The 23,606-nt window shown below is 42.9% G+C and overlaps 1 protein-coding gene across 1 annotated transcript; it reads right to left on the minus strand.

Moving 5' to 3' along the window:
- Nucleotides 1–7,661: 7,661 nt before the first annotated feature.
- khnyn (KH and NYN domain containing) lies at nt 7,662–23,280 on the minus strand. The gene is made up of 9 exons (XM_024140638.2): nt 23,029–23,280; nt 18,358–18,649; nt 17,950–18,084; nt 15,356–17,481; nt 12,873–13,003; nt 12,536–12,632; nt 12,004–12,111; nt 11,613–11,714; nt 7,662–8,098 (listed from the first exon to the last, which is right to left on the minus strand). Exons 2-9 carry the CDS (start codon nt 18,622–18,624, stop codon nt 7,729–7,731), a joined length of 3,336 nt encoding a protein of 1,111 aa, XP_023996406.1. The 5' UTR covers nt 18,625–18,649; nt 23,029–23,280; the 3' UTR covers nt 7,662–7,728.
- Between the last annotated feature and the right edge of the window lie 326 nt (nt 23,281–23,606).

Here is a 23,606-nt window from a genome sequence, read left to right on the forward strand (position 1 = left end):
TTTGGTAAACAAATCCAAAASRGCGATRRGYTCCATTCGGACYAAACGTTCAAAAAGTTATATTACAGGTCGAAGAAACTTGTCAAACTAAGTATAGAATCAATCTTTAGGATGTTTTTATCATAAAAGTTCAATAATGTTCCAACCGGAGAATTCCATTGTCTGTAGAAAAGCAATGGAACGAGAGCTACCTCTCAAGTGAAAGCGCGTGACTGAGAATGAGGCTGTAGGCAGACTGCTTAGTCAAACCGCTCCCATCCGGCCCCCTTCACATGAGCAGCCTGAAACAACGTTCTAAAGACGGTTGACATCTAGTGGAAGCCTTAGGAAGTGAAAAATAACCCATATCCCACTGTGTATTCAATAGGGGTGAGTTCAAAAACTACAAATCTCAGATTTCCCACTTCCTGTTTGGATTTTTTCTCAGGTTTTTGCCTGCCATATGAGTTCTGTTATACTCACAGACATCATTCAAACAGTTTTAGAAACTTCAGAGTGTTTTCTATCCAATACTAATAATACTATGCATATATTAGCATCTGGGACTGAGTAGGAGGCAGTTCACTCTGGGCATGCTATTCATCCAAAAGTGAAAATGCTGCCCCCTATCCCAAACAAGTTAACGACTCAATCTCAGTCCTATATTGATGCTTTGCTTGTTTGATGGTTCGTCGGAGGGCATAGCGGGATTTCTTATCAGCTTCCGGGTTAGAGTCCCGCTCCTTGAAAGCGGCAGCTCTAGCCTTTAGCTCAGTGCGGACGCTGCCTGTAATCCAAGGAGTTACCTCTGCTGCAGAGGATAAGTTAATTAGATTAGTTAATTAATTAGTTAACAGCCTCAGAAATTGCAGCCCAAATAAACTCTTCAGAGTTCAAGTAACACACACATCTCAACATCAACTGTTCATAGGAGACTGCGTGAATCAGGCCTTCATGGTTGAATTTCTGCAAAGAAACCACTACTAAAGGACACCAATAATAAGAAGAGACTTGCTTGGGCCAAGAAACACGACCAGTGGACATTAGACATTAGATGACAAATGGAATAACAACAATAATCCGCCACAAGAGCATTAGTGAGGTCGGACACTGATGTTGGGCGATTAGGCCCGGCTTGCAGTCGGCGTTCCAATTCATCCCGAAGGTGTTCGATGGGGTTGAGGTCAGGGCCCTATGCAGGCCAGTCAAGTTCTTAAACACCGATCTTGACAAACCCTTTCTGTATGGACCACGCTTTGTGCACGGGGGTCTTGTCATTCTGAAACAGGAATGGGCTTTCCCCAAACTGTTGCCACAAAGTTGGAAGCACAGAATCGTCTAGAATGTCATTGTATGCTGTAGCGTTAAGATTTCCCTTCACTGGAACTAAGGGGCCTGGCCCGTACCATGAAAAACAGCCCCAGACCATTATTCCTCCTCCACCAAACTTTACAGTTGGCACTATGCATTGGGGCAGGTAGCGTTCTCCTGGCATCCGCCAAACCCAGATTCGTCCGCTTGTGTGGCCTACCACTTCGCAGCTGTTGCTCCTAGATGTTTCTACTTCACAATAACAGCACTTACAGTTGACTGGGGCAGCTTTAACAGGGCAGAAATTTGACAAACTGACTTGTTGGAAAGGTGGCATCTTGTGACAGTGCCACGTTGAAAGTCACTGAGCTCTTCAGTAAGGCCATTCTACTGCAAATGTTTGTCTGGTGATTGCATGGATGTGTGCTTGATTTTATACACCCGTCAGCAACAGGAGTGCTTGAAATAACCAAATCCACTCATTTGAAGAGGTGTCCACATACTTTTGTATATAAACTCAGCAAAAAAATAAACGTCCCTTTTTCAGGACTGTCTTTCAAATATAATTCGTAAAAATCCAAATAACTTCACAGATCTTCATTGTAAACGGTTTAAACACTGTTTCTCATGCTTGTTCAATGAACCATGAATGATTAATGAACATGCACCTGTGGAATGGTCGTTAAGACACTAACAGCTTACAGACGGTTTTCAATTAAGGTCACAGTTATGAAAACTTAGGACACTAAATAGGCCTTTCTACTGACTCTGAAAAATACCAAAAGAAAGATGCCCAGGGTCCCTGCTCATCTGCATGAATGTGCCTTAGGCATGCAGCAAGGAGCCATGAGGACTGCAGATGTCCTACAGTTCTACAGGGAGACAGGACGGACAGCTGATCTTCCTCGCAGTGGCAGACCACGTCTAACAGCACCTGCACAGGATCGGTACATCCGAACATCATACCTGCGGGACAGGTACAGAATGGCAACAACAACTACCCGAGTTACACCAGGAACGCACAATCCCTCCATCAGTGCTCAGACTGTCCACAATAGGCTGAGAGAGGCAGGACTGAGGGCTTGTAGGCCTGTTGTAAGGCAGGTCCTCACCAGACATCACCGGCAACAGCGTCGCCTATGGGCACAAACCCACCGTCGCTGGACCAGACAGGATTGGCAAAAAGTGCTCATCACTGACGAGTCGCGGTTTTGTCTCACCAGGGGTGATGGTCGGATTTGCGTTTATCGTCGAAGGACTGAGCGTTACACCGAGGCCTGTATTCTGGAGCGTGATCGATTTAGAGGTGGAGGGTCCGTCATGGTCTGGGGTGGTGTGTCACAGCATCATCGGACTGAGCTTGTTGTCATTGCAGGCAATCTCAACGCTGTGCGTTACAGGGAAGACATCCTCCTCCCTCATGTGGTACCCTTCCTGCAGGCTCATCCTGACATGACCCTCCAGCATGACAATGCCACCAGCCATACTGCTCGTTCTGTGCATGATTTCCTGCAAGACAGGAATGTCAGTGTTCTGCCATGGCCAGCGAAGAGCCCTGATCTCAATCCCATTGAGCACGTCTGGGACCTGTTGGATCGGAGGGTGAGGGCTAGGGCCATTCCCCCCAGAAATGTCTGTGAACTTGCAGGTGCCTTGGTGGAAGAGTGTGGTAACATCTCACAGCAATAACTGGTAAATCTGGTGCAGTCCATGAGGAGGAGATGCACTGCAGTACTTAATGCAGCTGGTGGCCACACCAGATACTGACTGTTACTTTTGATTTTCCCCCCCCCTTTGCTCAGGGACACATTATTCCATTTCTGTTAGTCACATGGCTGTGGAACTTGTTCAGTTTATGTCTCAGTTGTTGAATCTTGTTATGTTCATACAAATATTTACACATGTTAAGTTTGCTGAAAATAAAAAATGTTTCTTTTTTTGCTGGGTTTATATAGTGTAATTGTGTTACTCTTTAAACTGTTCCTTCACATTTCTTTTATCACTGGGCAAATTTCAGATCTGCTGAGCGCAGACTTGAGCATTGTGAAAATTCTGTGCAACTTCCAGCGCGTGTTTACTGTGAACACCGAGGCTGTACCCGCTTTAAGTTAAGTGGTCAAGTATGCTACTGTGGCGAATTGATCATAATGTAGGCCTACCAAAAACAATGTAGAAAAAGCATTCAATAACATTTTAACATGGAAATAGCTGTTCTATCGTTCAGCCTACAGTAGCAGCCAATGTGTGGTGTTCAATGTAGACCTACATTCCATGGGACTTTTGGGGGAAAAAAACACGCAGGGCTTGACATTAACCTGTTTATCCACTTGTCCTTCAGACAAGGTGACTGATGCCAGAAACCACTTTACAAAAGAAAATACATTATTATTTCCATACCATTATTACAGAGAATCAGATAAGTTATGCTACCCTCTGCCTATTGGCTACTTAGGTTATTGAAGCCTGTCTCAAAATACAATACTGCTCTTTACCTGACTCGCTTTTCAACGATGTCTAGAAATGCACACGATTTGTGCTCTTTTATGAAGCAATCACTTACAAATTGCTGAATAAAAATGATCTATAATTGGGCTAATAGCTCACTAACTAGCAAAGGATATGTACAAATGTGCCAACGTCGCTACGCGTAGCTCTCGCTTTGACCTCAAAACAAGTACGTCTACTCACGACCGCTCATGCTGTTAACACAGCCCAGTTCAAAGTGAACGCCACAGATCCATATATGGCAACGGTCTATTTGCATTTAGGCCTACTGCAGCTCTGATTGGTTATGGCGCACTGGTTTGTGTAGAGTACGGGGATGCGTTGTGCATGTGTCGTGCCTGTCAATGCAATAGAATCCTACTCCGATACATTTAGCCTACAACAAAATCTCTTGCATAGTTTTTTTGTTGTTATTTTGTAGTGAAAGTGGCTAATATTGTATTGATTTGATCACAATTCCCACAGTAAAGGGAAACGTTGATAGTGTTAACTAACTGGGAAAACTCTAGAAAGTTGAGAGGTTAAATTTTCAGTCTGAAATGTTTGATTAGAAGTTGAGCATCAGCAACTTTATATTACCATACTGTAATATTATGTTTAATAAATAAAAGCAAAGTACATTGAATTTAGCAACACTAGTCATCACATCCACAAAATACAACAGTGGCCAGAAGCATTAAAATAATAGGGTACAAAATATTTTTGCAGTAATATCCTTAGGCAGGGGCATAAGTTGGTGGGGGGTCTGGGGGTCCTCTCATTTTTGGGGGCATCTAAAGCAAATTTCCTGCATTTCTACACAATCTAATATGACCCATGGCCCTTCTAGCCATATCTGTTTAGAACAACATAAAGTAAGCAAAAATGCCCAGTCATCAAGCTAGGTAAAAGATTGTTATTAAATATGTTTAAGAGATTTGTAAGACTGAATTAGAACAATGATAATGAAATAATCAATATTGTGTTGCACCTTTAACCAATAGACTAACAAATGAACTACTCTTACTTTATTTGTATCAAGACTTTTGATTGTCTTCATTAAGACATCCTCTACATCAAATGTCAGCCACACCGAGGTACCTATACATCCCACCCTCACCAGTCTAGTAAATAACTAAACTCTCTCCCCAACACAACTTCCTTCCCATCTTTGTTTTTTATGTCTCAAGGAAAGGTTTGGAAAACAAAAGTTTTATAAAAACACACCTACACATTAACAGTACATCCTTCATATAATTAATCTCATAGGTCTCACGAGTGGCGTAGCGGTCTAAGGCACTGCATCTCAGTGCAAGATGTGTCACTAGAGCACCTGGTTCAAATCCAGGTTATATCACATGTGGCTGTGACTGGGAGTCCCATAGGGTGTAGTCTGGGTTTGGCTGGAGTTCACCGTCATTGTAAATATGAATTTGTTCTTAACTGACTTGCCCAGTAAAAAAAAAAAAAAGGTCTAATAGTGATGTCGAGCTCTTTTTACTTGCACACAATATAGCTGGGTCACCCCGTCCTGCCCCTAGGGGTCCACCATCCTGCTACGCCCCAAACCAACACACTCCACTCAGCTTTAGGAAACATTCATTATAGGTTTCAGCTATGTTAGTCCAAGGCCAGAGTGACAACCAACATTACGGCAGACCTCCAGGGCCAGGACTGAGCAGCCCAGCAGCTAGGGATTGCCTAAATAGGTATCTCCCCTGACGTGAGCATGTTTTCAATACAGACTCCTTTTGTCGTACAGTATTCATATAAGGCATCCAGACCTTATGAAAGTTGCACAGTATACCCTTCATTTTTAATAAATCCAATCTAGTGATACATAACTTTACATTTCTTCCATCCATTTTGGGAGGATAACCAACCTTCCAATGAATGGCAAAGCATTTAACCACTATAACCACTATAAATGCTAGGTTACAGTTTCTTCTGACAGTCGTCTCCAGTATCAACATTTCCAAGCAAACAAAAACAGGGAGAAGGGAGAATCTGTAGACATCCTGAGATAAAAGAACACACTCTTTGCCAGATTTCAGCCAGCCTTCACAAGACCACAACATAAGCAAATATGTCCCCTTTTGTATTTTACACCTCCAGCAGAATAATTACATTTCTGAGTGCATGATATTCAGTTTCATTGGCATATAGTACGTTCTACGGATGGTCTTAAAGTGCAGTAATTTATGTCTGAAATTAAATGAACATGACTGAGCATTCTAACATATCTGTATCCAGTCATCATCATCATCAATAGCGTCTCTAAGGCTTCCTCACATTTTTGTTTTACATGTTTTGTGTCATTGGGAAAAGCCTCTATCAACACTTGATACAGTTTGGTAATCAACTTTAAAGGCTTGTCAGACTGTCTTAAAATAGTTTCATTCTTTGAAGCGTCTTGCTTGTCCAGTGTTTGCTGCACAGAGAAAATAAAGTCCTGTAACTGCAAAAATCACCTCAGCTCAGTCACAGACTGGTCTTCCCTGGCTACCCGACCCTGATGAGACCCTTGTCACCATCTGATCCCGCTCAGATGAGGCATGACAAAGAATTACATTGGGGTACATTTATACATTATATATACCAGGAAATAAATCAATGGTTAAACAATTGAAACAATTGAAATGACCATTATTCCCAGATCGCAGACTAGCCTACCCATCAACTCAAGATGGAACTATATTTATTCACTGATTGTTATAAAATACTGCAAAATTCACCTGAGATCTCTAGACTAGTCTTCCATGGCTGTATGACACTGCAGGGACTCCTGTCACCATCTGATCCAGCTAAGACATGATGAGCATAGTATTGTGTACTGACTGTGCACCATGACAGTGCAACCTGTAGAGCTGTTTATACCGTGTCAGTGTGAAAAGTAGGGAATTAGCTAGGGAAACTGACAGATCAATAACGTTACATTGCTGTACTGACTAATAAAAACATACAATGCGCTGAAAAAACATCACAATATCTGTCGTCAATCATTTGGCCGCTGGTTTCATCGGTTGATTCAAGTCTACTGTGATTTAGGCAAAATAAAGCTAGCTAGCTAACGTTAGCCAACTTTTGGCTAGCTCTGCTAACTAATGGTACATTAGTATATAATTGAATGCACTTCTGTTGAAACGGGACATAACAAAAGCTACAAAACATTTCCAAACAACAGCTGTTAGATACTGCTACCTGACAGATAGCTAGAGGCTAGCTAGAGCTGAACTGGCTGTGGTAGCTACTAGCGAGCTAACTAGCTGCTAGCAGTTCATTCACTTCAGTCAAGAGGTGATGAAACATTAGCTAACGTAACATGCCAGTTACACTACTAGCTGCACTGAGAATATTATTATTTCTGTCAAAGAGCAGTTACCTTGCCAGCTAGATCAGTCAACTAAGGAGCAGACAGTTTCTGTTCTGCTTGTTTTTACAACTCTGAGAAAAAGTGAAACACAAGACAGAAGCTGCCTCTGATCATCTCTCTTGTGCTGGTCCTATATGCCAGCCTTTCAGAAGCTTTGCCTTCATACATGCTGTCTGCATGCTCTGTGTTGTCTGTGCAGACCGAAATCCAGCTAGCTGAAACCAGAAAACAGCCTACCCGACCTCTCTGAGGCTTTTGCATGGTCGTAAAGCATACCGGAACCACGTTTTGTATCACACTGCAAAGATTAAACAGTGCAATTATAAAAACCCAAGGGAAAGTTGCGCATTAATACATTTATTAGTATTGGTTTGATTTTTGGTCCTGTTTTCAAACTTAATTCGATAAAAATAGATTAAGAAACATAATTTTTTAGCCCTGTCAGTCTTTGAACTGAGAGTTATCAATCAAACATTTAAATAAAATACATTAATACATCTTTCTCTGGACACACACACACACACACACACACACACACACACACACACACACACACACACACACACACACACACACAACTCTCAGTCTACACCCCCCTGCTCCAGTATAAAGTGTGACAGTGAATTGATGTCAGTCACTGTAGGATTACACTGCAGCACCAGAGTAACCATGCTATCCTGTCCTGGGAACACCTGGGATAGGCTCTCCCTAAGCCTGGAGGTCTCTTCTGCACTCCTCTTCACCCCCAGCCCCAGACCAAGGCCCATCCCTGGGACACCGCGTCCAGCCCTAGCCTGGCCATTCCCCCTGGCCTGGCTGGGCTCTGGCTCCACAACGATCCCTGGTGTCCAGTCACGGAAATGAAGGACCTCTGTCTGGGCCCTTGGAGCTTGGGGAGAGTGGAAGGAGGATGCCACGCCTGCAAATGAGTGACTGCCTGGTACAGGAGGCCTGAGAGAAGAGAAGAGAGAGACAGAGAGGGATGACTACCTGTTAAAGGGTGATTGTGTTTCCTGATTTGGCATTGTTTTAGATGTGGTTTATTAAGAAATTCTAGCGGCCATGACTTAAACTTCTTCGGGATCGGTGTCCCTTCCACGGGACGGTTGAGCTAACGTAGGCTAATGCGATTAGCTTGAGGTTGTAAGTAACAAGAACATTTCCCAGGACATAGACCTATCTGATATTGCCAGAAAGCTTAAATTCTTGTTAGTCTAATCTAATCTAACAATTTACAGTAGCTATTACAGTGAAAGAATACCATGCTATTGTTTGAGGAGAGTGCACAGTTTTGAACATGAAAAGTTATTAATAAACAAATTAGGCACATTTGGGCAGTTTTGATACAAAACATAAATGCAATGGTTCATTGGGTCAGTATAAAACTTTGCACATACACTTCTGCCATCTAGTGGCGAAAATATAAATTGCAACTGGGCTGCATTAATACATTTAAGTCTTTCTCTTGCATTTAAAAGATGATGGTACAAAAAAATACAAAAGAACGGTTGTTTTTCTCTTTGTATTATCTTTAACCAGATCTATTGTGTTATATTCTCCTCCATTCCTTTCACATTTCCACAAACTTCAAAGGTGTTTCCTTTCAAATTTATAAAGAATATGCATATCCTTGCTTCAGAGCCTGAGTTACAGGCAGTTAGATTTGGGTATGTCATTTTAGGCGAAAATTGAAAAAAAGGGGCGGATCCTTATTAATTAAAACGTTAGTTGGTTTTGGGGTGTGGTTTGATGTGGGTGTCTCTTGTGTGTATTTGCAGGTGGGAAGAGTTTGCAAAATTGTTCAGCCAATTCAGCCAGCTGGTGTGCGACCGTGGAAAAGTCGGTTTGACCTTCAAATAACACAATGTGAATGGGACACTATTTTCATGATACACATGTTTTAGTTGCCTCATTAAATGCTTTCAATATTTGTATATGAATTTCTACAACTGTGACTCGTTTCAAGAAGCTAGGCGTATGTTGCACATCACTACTTTGCAGGAGAGGCATTTGAACGTTTTATTTATATTTTTTATGAAAATGCATTTTCTGGCAGAAATGCCTTCTGGAACAGGTGAACTTTAAAGTGCCTTAATAACAAACTTGTATGGCATCTGCAAATACAATCGTTAAATTACGAGCCTAGTTGGTTTAGCCACGGAAGAATACAGGAACTTTCCTGCTAGCCATGATTGGCTGAGATAATGGATGGGCTGGACATGTCAAGAGATGAGTTTGGATTGGTCTGCCATGTAGCATGCTTCTGTCTATAACATGAGCTGCTCAGTATGTGTGGATAATCCTTTCTACCACAGATTTTTTTGAAAGATATCATGAAGAACTGAAAAAGTGTTGCATTGCTGCCCTGAAGTTAATAGTGCCATCGGCAAAGATCAGTGGGAAAAAGTAGTGATGGACTATAATCTGGAGGATTATGCCATGCTCACTGAATTAATCAGACGATGAGGGAATTCCTGATTTAGGTAAAAACATTTTAATTGAACCAGTCATTGTAGTCTTCTCTCATCACTGTCAACAGAAGAAACAGTGATCAATAGTGTTGTTGAAATGGAAGAATTTCACCGAGTTTTGAAATCAGTGGAATACCCGGTGGAAGCCAAGAGATGATTGCCAAATGCGGAGAGAGTCGAAAAGAGAACACAGGAGGCTGTTGTATAAAACACCTGTCTCTGGATTACATCTTCTAACTAAGGGCAACCATGGCATCCATGACAGAGGGAGAAACGTTCATTCATGTATACAGGTAAGAGTCTACCTACATTTTCAGATATTATATGTTTCTAATTTTGTCAGAAAGTCCTTTTCATTTAAAGCGTACTATTAGCTAGCTAATGTTAGTTGGCTGGCTCGCTAGCTAACGTTACGTGTATGATCTGTGTAGTAATATTATTTGTATCTCAGAAATCCATTTGCATTGCTAGTTATAGCCTAATGTCAGCTAGCTAACATTGAACATAATTGGTTAGCTTTAGTTAGCTGCCAGCAGATTCATGCATAGTTCATGGTAGCACGAGTTGGGATTATGGTTCATTGTTTAGCTAGCTACATGTCTAAACAAAAGACTCCACTATGTAAGTAACCATCTCACGGTACCGTTTACACCTTCTGTATCCTGCGCATTTGACAAATAAACCCAGATTTGATCTGATATAGTGTATGTTTACCATAGAGGGTAATGTGAGGAACAACATGACCTGCACCAAAATCAGATTAGGATATAGGCCAAGGACTAGATAAAGTGTATTTTTGCTACTACTTTCACCACTTTTAGTCTTGATCTTTGGTTGTTTACTACACTGTGAATCCTTAAAGAGATGGGTGGGGCTAAGGCTTAAGAGTATGTGAATGATGCTGAATGGGTGTAGACAAAGAAGAGCTCTCCAGTAGGTGTACCATAAACATTCGCAGGCCATTTTCTCAAAAGTGGTAGGGATATGGAATGTCAAACCAAATTGACCACGGGCATTACGATCAAGTCGCATGCAGCTTTGCTCCGAACTGATGATTACTTGGATGCTGCAAGCTGTGGGCAGGATTGAAATAAACCCAACCCATGGAAAACTGTTACGGTACCCTTCATTCTGTTACGCTACCCTTCATTCTGTTACGCTACCCTTCATTCTGTTACGCTACCCTTCATTCTGTTACGCTACCCTTCATTCTGTCACGCTACCCTTCATTCTGTTACGCTACCCTTCATTCTGTTACGCTACCCTTCATTCTGTTACGCTACCCTTCATCTGTTCACGCTACCTTTATTCTTTACGTACCTTATTCTGTTTCCTTACCCTTCATTCTGTTAGGTACTTTTCTCTCTGTTACAGTACCTTTCATTCTGTTACGCTACCCTTCATTCGTGTTACGCTACCCTTCATTCTTTAAGGTTACTTTCGTTCTTTACAGTACCCTTATTCTGTTACGCACCCTTCATTCTGTTACCGCTACCCTTCATTCTGTTAAGGTACTCTTCGTTCTGTTACAGTACCCTTCATTCGTGTTACGCTACCCTTCATTCTGTTACGCTACCCTTCATTCTGTTAAGAGTACTCTTCGTTCTGTTACAGTACCCTTCATTCTGTTGATCATAACAATTTTTTCCTCTCATCTTCGGCAAATCTACATTTTGGTCAAGACTGACTTTACGACCAAAATTATTCTATTTACACATTGTAGTACATTTTATATACTAGAATGTTTCTGACTCATATAGATGTCAAATACACACATTTCAAAACGAGAAAGTTGCTCTTTAATATGGGGAAATTAAGAGAGTAAGAAAGTATCATGAAGGTGTGTGTGTGTGTGTGTGTTGTGTGTGTGTGTGTGTGTGCCTGTGTGTGTGTGTGTGTGCTGTGTGTGTGTTGGTGTTGGTGTGTGTGTGTGTTGTGTGTGTGTGTGCGTGTATGGGTGTGTGTGTGTGTATGGGTTTGTGTGTGTTTGTTACCTGTGCTGGGAGTGTAGGAAGTCATCTAGGTGGGGTCCTCCTCGGCCCAGCGGATCATCCGGTACCATAAAGTGATCCCCCACAAACGTGTATTGGAGGAGTCTGGGTAATGAACAGAAACTGAGGTTACGGACGGATATGAGACAATTTTGACTGGATCAATTTAAAATCAAAGGGATGTTGGTTCATACACAAGGTTTACCTTAGTGGCCAAATCCACTAAGGTAGTGACAAAGATATTGTTGCACTCTAACGTTAGGCAAAAATCTATCCAAAATCTATTTATGAAAATGCTTCTGATTTCTTTAGACAATTCCTAACATACTAAATTACAAAACATATTCCATGCCCATTGTATCTTCTCCTCCATCTCTTCCTTTCTTTCTTTCACCTTTTCTTGATGATTTCTCTCCATACATGAGACTCATCCAGCAGGTCTCTGAGGTTGTCGTTTGTCACGATCACTCCATCCGTCTTCTGGGCCAGCTGCAGCATGAACCTGCAGAGAAGAGAGGGATGAAGGAAGAGGGATGAAGGAAGAGGGATGAAGGAAGAGTGTAAAGGGGAGGTCACTTCATCCGTTTAGAGAATATTCACAAGCCTTCTACTGTAAATGTATAATTGTAACAAACTGAAATAACGTTCATTAGTCACCTAATGTCTGGTGAATGTGACAATAACACTTTTTAATAAAAAAAAAAAAATGTATAAGCTGTTTATACACTGTTTTTTGCTGTTTATAAGTAGACCTTAAAGTTAATAAGCAGTTTATAAGCAGATATTCAGATAAAGTTTATAAGCTGTTCAAAGGTAGATATTTTCTGGTAAAGTTTGTAAGCGGTTTACAAACAAGGTATATATTTAGTATGAGAGCAGTTTACAAGCAGATCTATTGTATGACAGAGGAGAGCGACTAGAACAACCTGTCGTCGTATGAGTTGATCCTCTTCCCTTGGACTTCTCTGGAGGGGGTGTAGGAGAGCAGACCCAGGTTCTGGAGCTCACTAAGGTAGTGCTGCTCTGAAAATAACACAGACACACCAACCTCTCCTTCATGAACGTAGTACACACAGTCACACACATTTACCACCATTAATCAATGACTTAGGGGCTAAACAGGGTTGGGGGTCTATTCTAAAGAAAAATACATATGCATACTTCCTGAAGTAACTTCATTGAAAACTGAATTGATAAAACTGATGACATGAAAGAGCTAGGTGGATGTGAAGTCTGGGCTTCCAGACAGACATATAGTGTTACCTTTGCCCCGGTAGTCTCTCTTCTGCCTCCACTGGGGCAGGAAGGTACTGATTCTGCGATGCCCGCGGTTCCAGAAGTGTTGCACGGCCAGGGCGATGCCTCGGCATGAAAAGAAATGACCCAGCCCGTGACTATAGAGAAGGAGTGGGATAAAACCTAATTAAATGACCCAGCCTGTTACTATAGAGGAGTGGGATAAAACCTAATTAAATGACCCAGCCGGTTACTATAGAGGGAGTGCGGAATAAACGCCTAATTTAAATGACCCCAGCCTGTTACTTTAGAGGAGTGGATTAATAAACCTAATAAATGACCCCAGCCTGTGACTATAGAGAAGTGGGGATAAAAACCTTATTAAGACCCGCCCGTATCTATAGAGGAGTGGGATAAAACCTAATTAATGACCCAGCCTTTACTATAGGAGGATGGGATAAACCTAATTTAGACCCAGCCTGTTACTATAGAGGATGGGATAAAACCTAATTAAATGACCCAGCCCGTGACTATAGAGAAGGAGTGGGATAAAACCAATTAAATGACCCGCTGTGACCTATAGAGGAAGGAGTGGGATAAAACCTAATTAAAATGACCCAGCCCGTGACTATAGAGAAGGAGTGGGATAAAACCTAATTAAATACCCAGCCGTGACATATGAGGATGGGATAAAACCTAATTAAATGACCCAGCCTGTACTATAGAGGAGTGGGATAAAACCTAATTAAATGACCCAGCCTGTTACTATAGAGGAGCTGGGATAAAACCTAATTAAATGACCCAGCCTGTGACTATAGAGAAGGAGTGGGATAAACCTAATTAAATGACCCAGCCTGTTACTATATAGAAGGAGTGATAAAACCTAATTAAATGACCCAGCCTGTTACTATAGAGGAGTGGATAAACCTAATTAAATGACCCAGCCCCGTGACTATAGAGGACTGGGATAAACCTAATTAATGTGACCCAGCCTTGACTATAGAGAAGGAGTGGGATAAAAACCTAATTAAATGACCCAGCCTGTGACTATAGAGAAGGAGTGGGATAAAACCTAATTAAATTGACCCAGCCGTGTACTATAGAGGAGTGGGATAAAACCTAATTAAATGACCCAGCCTGTGACTATAGAGAAGAGAGTGGGATAAACCTAATTAAATGACCCGCTGTGACTATAGAGACTGGGATAAACCTAAATTAAATGACCCAGCCTGTGACTATAGAGAAGGAGTGGGATTAAAACCTAATTAAATGACCCAGCCTGTTTTTACTTAGAGGACTGGATAAAACCTAATTAAATTGACCCAGCCTGTTGACTATAGAGAAGGAGTGGGATAAAACCTAATTAAAATGACCCAGCCTGTGACTATAGAGGCTGGGATAAAACCTAATTAAATGACCCAGCCTGTGACTAGAGAGAAGGGTGGGATAAAACCTAATTATAGATGACCAGCCTCGTGACTATAGAGGAGTGGGATAAAACCTAATTAAATGACCCAGCCTGTTACTATAGGGAGTGGGATATAAACCTAATTAAATGACCCAGCCTGTGACGCTATAGAGGAAGGAAGTGGGATAAACCAATTAAATGACCCACCCGTGTACTGTAGAGGACTGTGATAAAAACTCCTAATTAAATGACCCAAGCCTTGTTACTATAGAGAAGGAACTGGGATAAAACCTAATTTAAAGTGGACCCAGCCTGGACTATAGAGAAGGAGGTTGGTGATAAAACCTAATTAAATGACCCAGCCCGTGACTATAGAGGAGTGGATTTAAAACCTAATTAAGATGACCCAGCCTGTTAATAATAGAGGAGTGGATAAAACCTAATTAAAGACCCAGCCCGGTGCTATAGAGGAGTGGGATGAAAACCTAATTAAATGCCCCCAGCCTGTTACTTTAGGAGGACTGGGTAAACCTAATGTAAATGACCCAGCCTGTTACTATAGAGAAGACTGGGATAAAAACCTAATTAAATGACCCAGCCCGTGGACTATAGAGGACTGGGATAAAACCTAATTAAATACCCAGCCTGTTACTATAGAGAAGGAAAGTGCGGAATATACCCTAATTAAATGACCCAGCCTGTGACTATAGAGAAGGAGTGGGATAAAACCTAATTAAATGACCCAGCCCGTGACTATAGAGGAGTGGGATAAAACCTAATTAAATACTGTATAATGTTTGATACTTTGTATAGTTCAGTATGTGCTTTGAATCATGTAAACTATAGCTGTCAGTTAGAGCATAGCATTACCACTAAAACTGCCGTGGATTCAAGTACTGCAGGGGCCACACAGGTTTGTATGCTGCTGTTCTTTCTACACTGCTTTCAATGAAAGCGTTAACATAAATATCTAAATGAATGATTGAATGAATAACCGCAACATTTTGCCTGCTATTCTTGTCTGTGGTTACATTTTTTACATCTTTTTTTTTTATCCCTTCATCCGCTCACCTCTCTTGTTCTCACATTTCCTCGTACTCACCTCATGGCAACGTTGCTCCCATCGATAATGACCATCCTGAGTCCCGGGTCTCCTGGTTGGTCGGTCAGCTTGAGGTCAAATGGAGTCTGGAGGCCTTCCATGAAGCGCTGTTGCCCTGTCACCACAGCCCCTGCTGCCATGGTCAGGAGACCTCGTCTATCAACAGCCACCGCTGTTAGGGCTGAGAGATCCCTTCCCTCTACTGCTAAGGGAAAGAGACCACGTTTCTCCTTCGCTCTGGTTGCTGAGGAGTTATTCATGGTAAGGGTGAGGGGTAAGGTGGTCTGGGGTGGCTGGGTGGGAGGGTAAACGAGTTGATGGGGAAATAAGAGAGGGTAGGTGGGTTGTGCGAGTAATGTGGTGGGGTAGGTGGGTTGTGGGGATACTGTGTTGGGGTAGGTGGGTTGTGGGGGTAGTGGTTTTGGGTAGGTGGGCTGAGGCGGCCCTCTGACTAAAGGGGGGCTGGCTCGATGGGCGGTGTGTGTCTGTGTGGGATTCTTCTGGTGACTGTGAATCGGGAACGGAATCTGGTTTGTCATGGCATTCCATTGAGCCAGATCGGGTTCAACCTTAACTGTACCATCGACGATTCGGTTCCGTGCGGTCACTCCTACCTCATTGGTCTTCCTGTCACTCTTTCCTTTCACACTCTTTCTTTCTTCTCCTCTCTTCTCAGTAGCAGTTGACTGCGGTGCTGGTGCCTCCATCTCTCTACCTCTCTCCTCCTTCCTGTCTCCTGCTCTGTCCTTTCTCTGTAGCTCTGAGACAACCTCATCCACCTCTCTTGGTTCGTCTCGTACCTGGTCCTGGGAAGCAGCTTCTGTCTCTCTGGCTCCCTCCCTCTGTAGCTCCAGGAGTAGCTGGCGTGTGGACAGTTCAGGTAACATACTGTACACTTCTGCTACCTTCTCCTCTGTGTATCCACAACTGGCGGCAGCCCTCTTCACAACTCCCAGGACAAAATCCTCCTCGTTCCACCCTTCGCCTCCCTCCATGCCGCCCTCGCCCCTCTCCCTGCCTTCCTTCAGTGAATCCTCAGACAGGTTAGCGGTAGACCCTCCACTCTCCCTGCCTTTTCTCCCCTCCTCTCTACTCCTCGCCCCTTCTTCCACACCTCCCTCCAGCTCCACTCCCATCCCTCCATCTATACCGCTTCTCTTTCCTCTCACTCCTTTACCTTCCCTCCCCTCCACCTCTGTGTGCTCCATCTCCACTGGGCGGTTCATGGCCAGACCGGTCTGGTCATGTTCTTGCTGGACCAGGTCCAGAATCTGGGAGGCTTCTCTGGGTCCGGTCCGGGCCAGGACCCTCATTACCACATCTTCTGCATAGCCCATAGCCGTGAAGAACTTCAGCAAGAGCCCAAACTCCTCCCTACTCCCTACTGACAACATCTCTCCCTCTCCTTCCTCCCCCTGTTCCTCATCCTCTACCTCCGGTTGGGAACGTCCTTGCCCCTCCTCCTCGGTTTGGAGGATAGAGTGGAAGATGGGAAGTCGAGATGCTGCGTCTTTCTCTATCCCTCCCTGTGACCAATCTTTGCCCATCTCTCTTTCTTGTACATGTAAGGTAGTGAACGTCTTTTGTTGAGAAAGCTGCCCAATATTCCGTAGACCAGGGTCTTGGTTGTGGGTGGAATTTACAGGAGGTTTTCTCCTTGATGTGGAAATCCCCTGCATTCCCTCTATGTCCCTAGCCTCTCCAGCTCTGGTCCCTACTCTGGTATCCATAAGTGTTAGTATGTCCAAGCCTGACTGGCTGTCCCATCGTCTCTGGCTATCAGTGTCCATTAGACCCACTCTGTCTCTAGACCCCCCAAGACTGAGGTTCGAGCCCCCAGGACCGGGGTTGGATCCCAGCCCAGACTCCCTCACCAGATCCAGTAGAGTCTCCTTCACCACCCCTGGTAGCACCAGCAGATCCAAAGTGTGCCTGTCCTCCCATCTCTCCACCAGGGATTTGAAGGCCCGACGGGAATCTAGGGTCTCGCCTGATCCTCTGTTGCCAGGCTCGGTTCTTCGTCCCTGGGTGACCTCGTAGTTCTTCACCAGGTCTGTGATGAGGGAATAGGCCCTGACCACTGGTTCTGCCAGTCCTGAGATGAGCAGGAAGCCTGGGGAACCCACCTGGAGGAAAGGAAATGGGAAGAAATTGAGATAATCTTAACTTTAGCCTTATTCTTGCCATCTCTCTAAAGAGACTTAGGGGCTCCCGAGTTGCGCAGAGGTCCAAGGCACTGCATCTCAGTGCTAGAGGCGTCAATACAGACCCTGGTTAGATTCCAGGCTGTTTCACAACCGGCCGTGATTGAGAGTCCCATAGGGCGGAGCACAATTGGCCCAGCATTGTCCTGGTTAAGGTTTGGCCGGGGTAGGCCGTCATTGCAAATAAGAATTTGTTCTTAACTGACTTGCCTAGCTAAATAAAGGTTAAATAAAAAAATAAAGACTCAAACACACAACCTTCCTCTCCTCTAATGTGCATTTCCTTCCTTTACATCATCCATCTGATCAACTTTGTGTGTGTGTGTTCCTGCGTGCCTATGTGTGTGTGCAGTCTGCACGTGTGTGTGTTGTCTATTTGTCTATTCTTACCAGTATGTAAGCAGAGGTGTTTCTGATCAGGCACTCCATGAACAGCCCTCGTGCTCCACAGAACACACAGTGAAGGACACCTGGATATGGAACCTCGTGCTGGGCCTCCTGGTTCACAACTCCCTTCACAAACAACTGGATGAGAGAGAATGAGAGAGAGAGGAGGAAGTGGGGAGAGAGAGAGAAAGATTTAATACTATATTATGTTACAAAATACAGTATGTTTTGGAGTTTTCCCTGGTCAGATGACGTGATCAGAAAAACCGCATGGCCCAAATTGTGACACATATAGGAAATTACCACCTTGCATTACTGCAAAACACATAAGGTTAACCTCAACCTCAAAACATGTTAACATAACATTAATGTTTGGAGTTAAAAACAACAATAATAGGAGCCATTTCTTACTTTGGCAGCCACAGCGTCCTTCCTCACTCCTTTTAGTTTGAGCCAGATCTGTCCATCATGGGGTAACACAGCATCCTCCTCTCTACCGATCGTAAAAGACACCCCAAATATCCTCTCCACTGAGGGATGGAAGGACCACAAGGCACCGCGTAGCGCTCCGGAACACGCAAATTCATCCTCCACCTGCTCCTCTCCTCTTCCATCATCACTCCATCCTTCTCTCACTCTTACAGACATTGGAGAGAGATGGCTTAGGGCAGAGGCCATGGCACTGGGTAGATGTCAAAACTCACTGAGATGGTGGGAGAGAGAGAGAGAGAGGGGGGGAGGGAGAGAGAACGAGAGACAATACACAGGGAATTTTTGACATGTAAATTAAGCATTTTGATATTGAATTTGAAAATTGAGAGAGAAGACACCGAGAGAGTGAACCATGTCTGTTTATTTAAAATAAAATATGAATAACTTAATATATTTATTATTGTTATTTTCTAGATTATGTGTGTAATTAGAAACACAAGCATTTCGCTGTGAAAACATCTATAAATCTGTGTACCCGAACAATAGACTTTGATTTGCCCATGTCAGCCAATGACAACCATATCAGCATAGATCTATAGGTTAACGAGATGAGATTTGGAAGGATGGCCTCGCAAGACTCATCTAGGTAATTAAGCAGTATTCATAACCCAAGTGGGACATTGGTATTTACCACATACGACTGGGAAAACCCCACTTGAACGCCCCTCCAACTGGTAATTACCAGTGATGATCCGTTATTCAGGGCAGGTGGCCCCACCTGTTTAGCTAAAAAAATAATATATATATATACATATACATATATGCACAATATATTGGTGAACATATCTGAATCGGCCGATATTAGCTAAAAATGCCAACATTGGCACCGGCCCGATGTCTAATTTAACGCCGATGTGCAAAACCAATGTCAAAGCTGACGTGCATACCTATATAATGTAGGTACATGAAGTAATGACGCCACGTAAAATTTTGCGCTGCACGTATAACACAGCATTCCTAACCTAGCCCACAATGTCTGCCGTGTGGATCGAGCAGTCAACTTGTCGAGCAGTCATTTGAAAGAGTAAGAAAATTCAAAGGCGAAATCCATTAACGCCAAGATAATGGAAGTCATTGCCCTTGACAATCAACCATTCTCTGTCGTGGGTGATGTTGGCTTTCGCAGACTGGTCGAGCACCAAGTGCGCTATTTTTCAGATGTTGCCCTACCGGAGTTACACAGTAATAGCGTCACTGCTATTAGCTTCACGACTGATATTTGGACCAGCGATATCAGCCACATGAGCATGCTGAGTCCGACTGCACAGTGGGTCGTCGAGGATTTCGTACTGAGGAAAGTCATATTGTATGCTCATGAATGTGCCGGTTGTCATACCACTGCTGCAATTTCAATGGCATTTGAGAACATGTTTGAAACTTGGAAACATGAACACACTAGCTGACTCCATTCAAACAACTGACTTGAGAAGTAAGCTAATCAACTGTGCCTGCAGCAGACGTGATACCCTCTGTCATGGCATTGAAACGCCTGCTCAACAAAACTGCTGACACAGGCTGTGAACAAGCGATTCGGTGGCATTCTTTCTTTACTGTGTCGCCACCATGCTCGATGCTATGTACAAGGATCTGCGATTGAGATTGCATTATCTGTGGATCTGTTGGGGCGGTATGCGAATTGGAGTGGGTCTATGGTGTCCGGGAGGATGCTGTTGTGAGCCATGACCAGCCTTTCAAAGCACTTCATGGCTACTGACGTGAGTGCTACGGGGCGGTAATTATATAGGCAGGTTACCTTGTCTTCCTTGGGCACGGGGACTATGGTGATCTGCTTGAAACATGTAGGTATTACAGACTCGGTCAAGGAGAAGTTGACAATGTCAGTGAAGACACTTGACAATTGTTCTGTGCATGCTTTGAGTGCACGCCCTGGTAATCCATCTGGCCCAGCGGCTTTGTGAATGTTGACCTGTTTAAAGGTTTTGTTCACATCGGCTACCGAGAGCATTATCACACAGTCATCCAGAACAGCTGGTGCTCTTGTGCATGCTTCAGTGTTGCTTTCCTCGAAGCGAGCATAAAAGGCATTTAGCTCGTCTGGTAGGCTTGCGTCACAGGGCAGCTCGCGTCTGGGTTTCCCTTCGTAGTCCGTAATAGTTTTCAAGCCCTGCCACATTTGACGAGCATCAGAGCCGGTGTAGTAGGATTCAATCATCATCCTGTATTGACACTTTGCTTGTTTGATGGTTCGTCTGAGGGCATAGCGGTATTTTCATAAGCGTCCGGATTAGTCTCCCTCTCCTTGAAAGCGGTAGCTCTAGCCTTTAGCTCGATGCGGATGTTGCCTGTAATCCATGGCTTCTGGTTGGGATATGTACGTACAGTCACAGTAGGGACGTCGCCGTCGATGCACTTAGTGATGAAGCCGATGACTGAGGTGGTGTACTCCTCAATGACATTGGATGAATCCCGGAACATATTCCAGTCTGTGCTAGCAAAACAGTCCTGTAGTGTAGCATCCGCGTCATCTGACCACTTCCGTATTGAGCGAGTCACTGCTTTTCTTCCTGCTTTAGTTTTTGCTTATAAGCAGGAATCAGGAGGATAGAATTATGGTCAGATTTGCCAAATGGAGGGCAGGGGAGAGCTTTGTATGCATCTCTGTGTGTGGAGTAAAGGTGGTCTATTGCCTGCATTAAAGTCCCCGGCCAATAGAAGCGCCGCTTCTGGGTGAGCATTTTCTTCTTCTCTACCAGACGTTGCGTCTCTGTTCTGCCGGTGCATGGAAAATCCCGCCAGCTCTATATTATCCGTATCTTCATTCAGCCACGTCTTGGCGAAACATAAGATATTACAGTTTTTAATGTCCCGTTGGTAAGATAATCTTAATCGTAGGTCGTCAATTTTATTTTCCAATGTTTGCACATTAGCAAGAACGGATGGTAGTGGGAGTTTACCCGCTCGCCTACGGATTCGCAGAATGGTGCCTGATCTGCGGCCCCTTTTCCTGCATCTTTTCTTCAAGCAAATGACGGGGATCAGGTCCTTTTCCAGTGAAAGCAGTATATCCTTTTCGTCGGACTCATTAAAGGAAAAAGTTTATTTTAGTCTGCAGTGAGTAATCGCTGTTCTGATGTCCAGAAGTTATTTTCGGTAGCAGCAACATTATATACAAAATAAGTTAAAAAATAAGTTACACAAACAGCGAAAAAATACTAACAAAATAGCACAATTGGTTGGGAGAATGTAAATATGACCATAATTCTATCCTCCTGATTCCAGGAGCTCAGGAATGATAGACAACTTCCCCACTTGTAATTACCAGTGGCGATGTTAGCATGTAAATCTTTATGGGGCAAACAAAAATTGACCAAATTATTAGGGTGAGGCACATGGGCTACTAACAGCTTACTACACAACATACACTTTGTATTACACTTAGAGTTATAGATGGCTCCGAAGAACYTSYWRSARGTTCTTCGGAGCCATCTATAACTCTAAGTGTAATACAAAGTGTATGTTGTGTAGTAAGCTGTTAGTAGCCCATGTGCCTCACCCTAATAATTTGGTCAATTTTTGTTTGCCCCATAAAGATTTACATGCTAACATCGCCACTGGTAATTACAAGTGGGGAAGTTGTCTATCATTCCTGAGCTCCTGGAATCAGGAATGATAGAATTATGGTCAGATTAGCCAAATGGAGGGAGGGGGAGAGCTTTGTATGCATCTCTGTGTGTGGAGTAAAGGTGGTCTAGGATTTTTTTCCCCTCTGGTTGCACATGTGACATGCTGGTAAAAATTTGGTAAAAATGATTTAAGCATTAAAGTCCCCTGCATTAATCACAAGTGGGAAAGTCGTTAATCATTCCTGAGCTCCTGTTGGCTTCACGTTCATGAGGAAAATGGGCATGATTGTCCGACATGATTTTGTTCAAGTGCTTTTGAAGTCGGAACAATTCATCAACCAATACGATTTTAGGTAGCTTGTTAATCTAGCTAACGTTGCTAATAATACAATTAGCTAGCTTGCTTAACATTGACAATATGGTCTAGCTAAATTATCCATATCGAGAAGGTTGTAGTTGTCAAAAACGAATTTGTTGTCATATTTTGGTTGTAAAGGTCAAAGGTCTGTGGTGAAACGTCACAACTCGGGCAAAACTATTTTGTTTCCCACATGTAATTCTGACTTGGAGGGTCTTTATATTGAAACTTTGTTGATGTCACCTACTAAGGAAATTACCTCGATAACAGCATTTTCGGCAGTTAAATACAACAACAAAACATTATTCATAAAAAGCAATCTATTGTTTATGAAAACTATCATTTGTTTACATCCATGAAAATGTATTTTTAGTTTATCTTTGACCCAGCTTGTTGTTAGCCATTAGCCAATCGCCGTTTCTCAACGAGTTCAAACCACGTGAATGCATCCAATTGTTATTTACAACTTAAATAATAAGGCCTACCACCACTTGGTTATGAACACAGAATTATAACAGGTACTAACACACTCTCTAAACACAGCATCGTCCACAACAACAGCTATAATCGTTTATTTAATTTACAAAGTTAATTGTAGGCTATATTTAAATAATATTATGAACAAACTCAACAAAATAATTCTCTAACCTCATTCATCCTTTTCCCGAAGTTGCTTCTCTCAGTTTCGATTTCTAGTATTTGAAAAACTTTGTTTTGCCTTCTGTAATCATAGATCAATGCAGTCCAAAGTTCACAAGTACCGTGAACACAAAAAAGGGCGTGAATGAGCGACAGCAAAGGTTGGTACAATTATACAAGAAAGTTTGTGAATTGAGCGACAGAGTTAGGCTACTGTAGAAAGTACTATCTGAAGTTATGTGGGCTTTAAAACAGACACTATACAGACACAACAACATAAAGGCTGGAGTATCTGCGACATACGTAATCATGTAGGCAGAGTAACACGCACGATTTAAATAGGTTATTATCGGTAATATCACCGACAGTTTAATACTTTATTAAATATCTTTGGTGCTTTCGAATTATGTGTTGTAGACCTACATAAATATCAGATTCGAAGTTACTGAACACACTTGTACATAACAACAACATGCTATCGTAAAATCCCTACCTCTATGAAAGAACATAAATGCGCAAATACACCAGGCTGTACGATAAAAAAAACGAGAATTAACGGTCGTCACTAGTTACAACATCCACAAAGT

Source organism: Salvelinus sp. IW2-2015, unplaced genomic scaffold, assembly GCF_002910315.2.
Source record: "Salvelinus sp. IW2-2015 unplaced genomic scaffold, ASM291031v2 Un_scaffold2227, whole genome shotgun sequence".
NCBI lineage: Eukaryota > Metazoa > Chordata > Actinopteri > Salmoniformes > Salmonidae > Salvelinus > Salvelinus sp. IW2-2015.

Coding starts and splice junctions, on each gene's coding strand:
- khnyn (XM_024140638.2), bottom strand. CDS start 18,624: ATGGCCTCTGCCCTAAGCCATCTCTCTCCAATGTCTGTAAGAGTGAGA. Junction 13,004..15,355: donor GGGAGCAACGTTGCCATGAG/GTGAGTACGAGG, acceptor CCTTCTCTATAG/TCACGGGCTGGGTCATTTCT. Junction 12,633..12,872: donor GAGAGACTACCGGGGCAAAG/GTAACACTATAT, acceptor TGTTATTTTCAG/AGCAGCACTACCTTAGTGAG.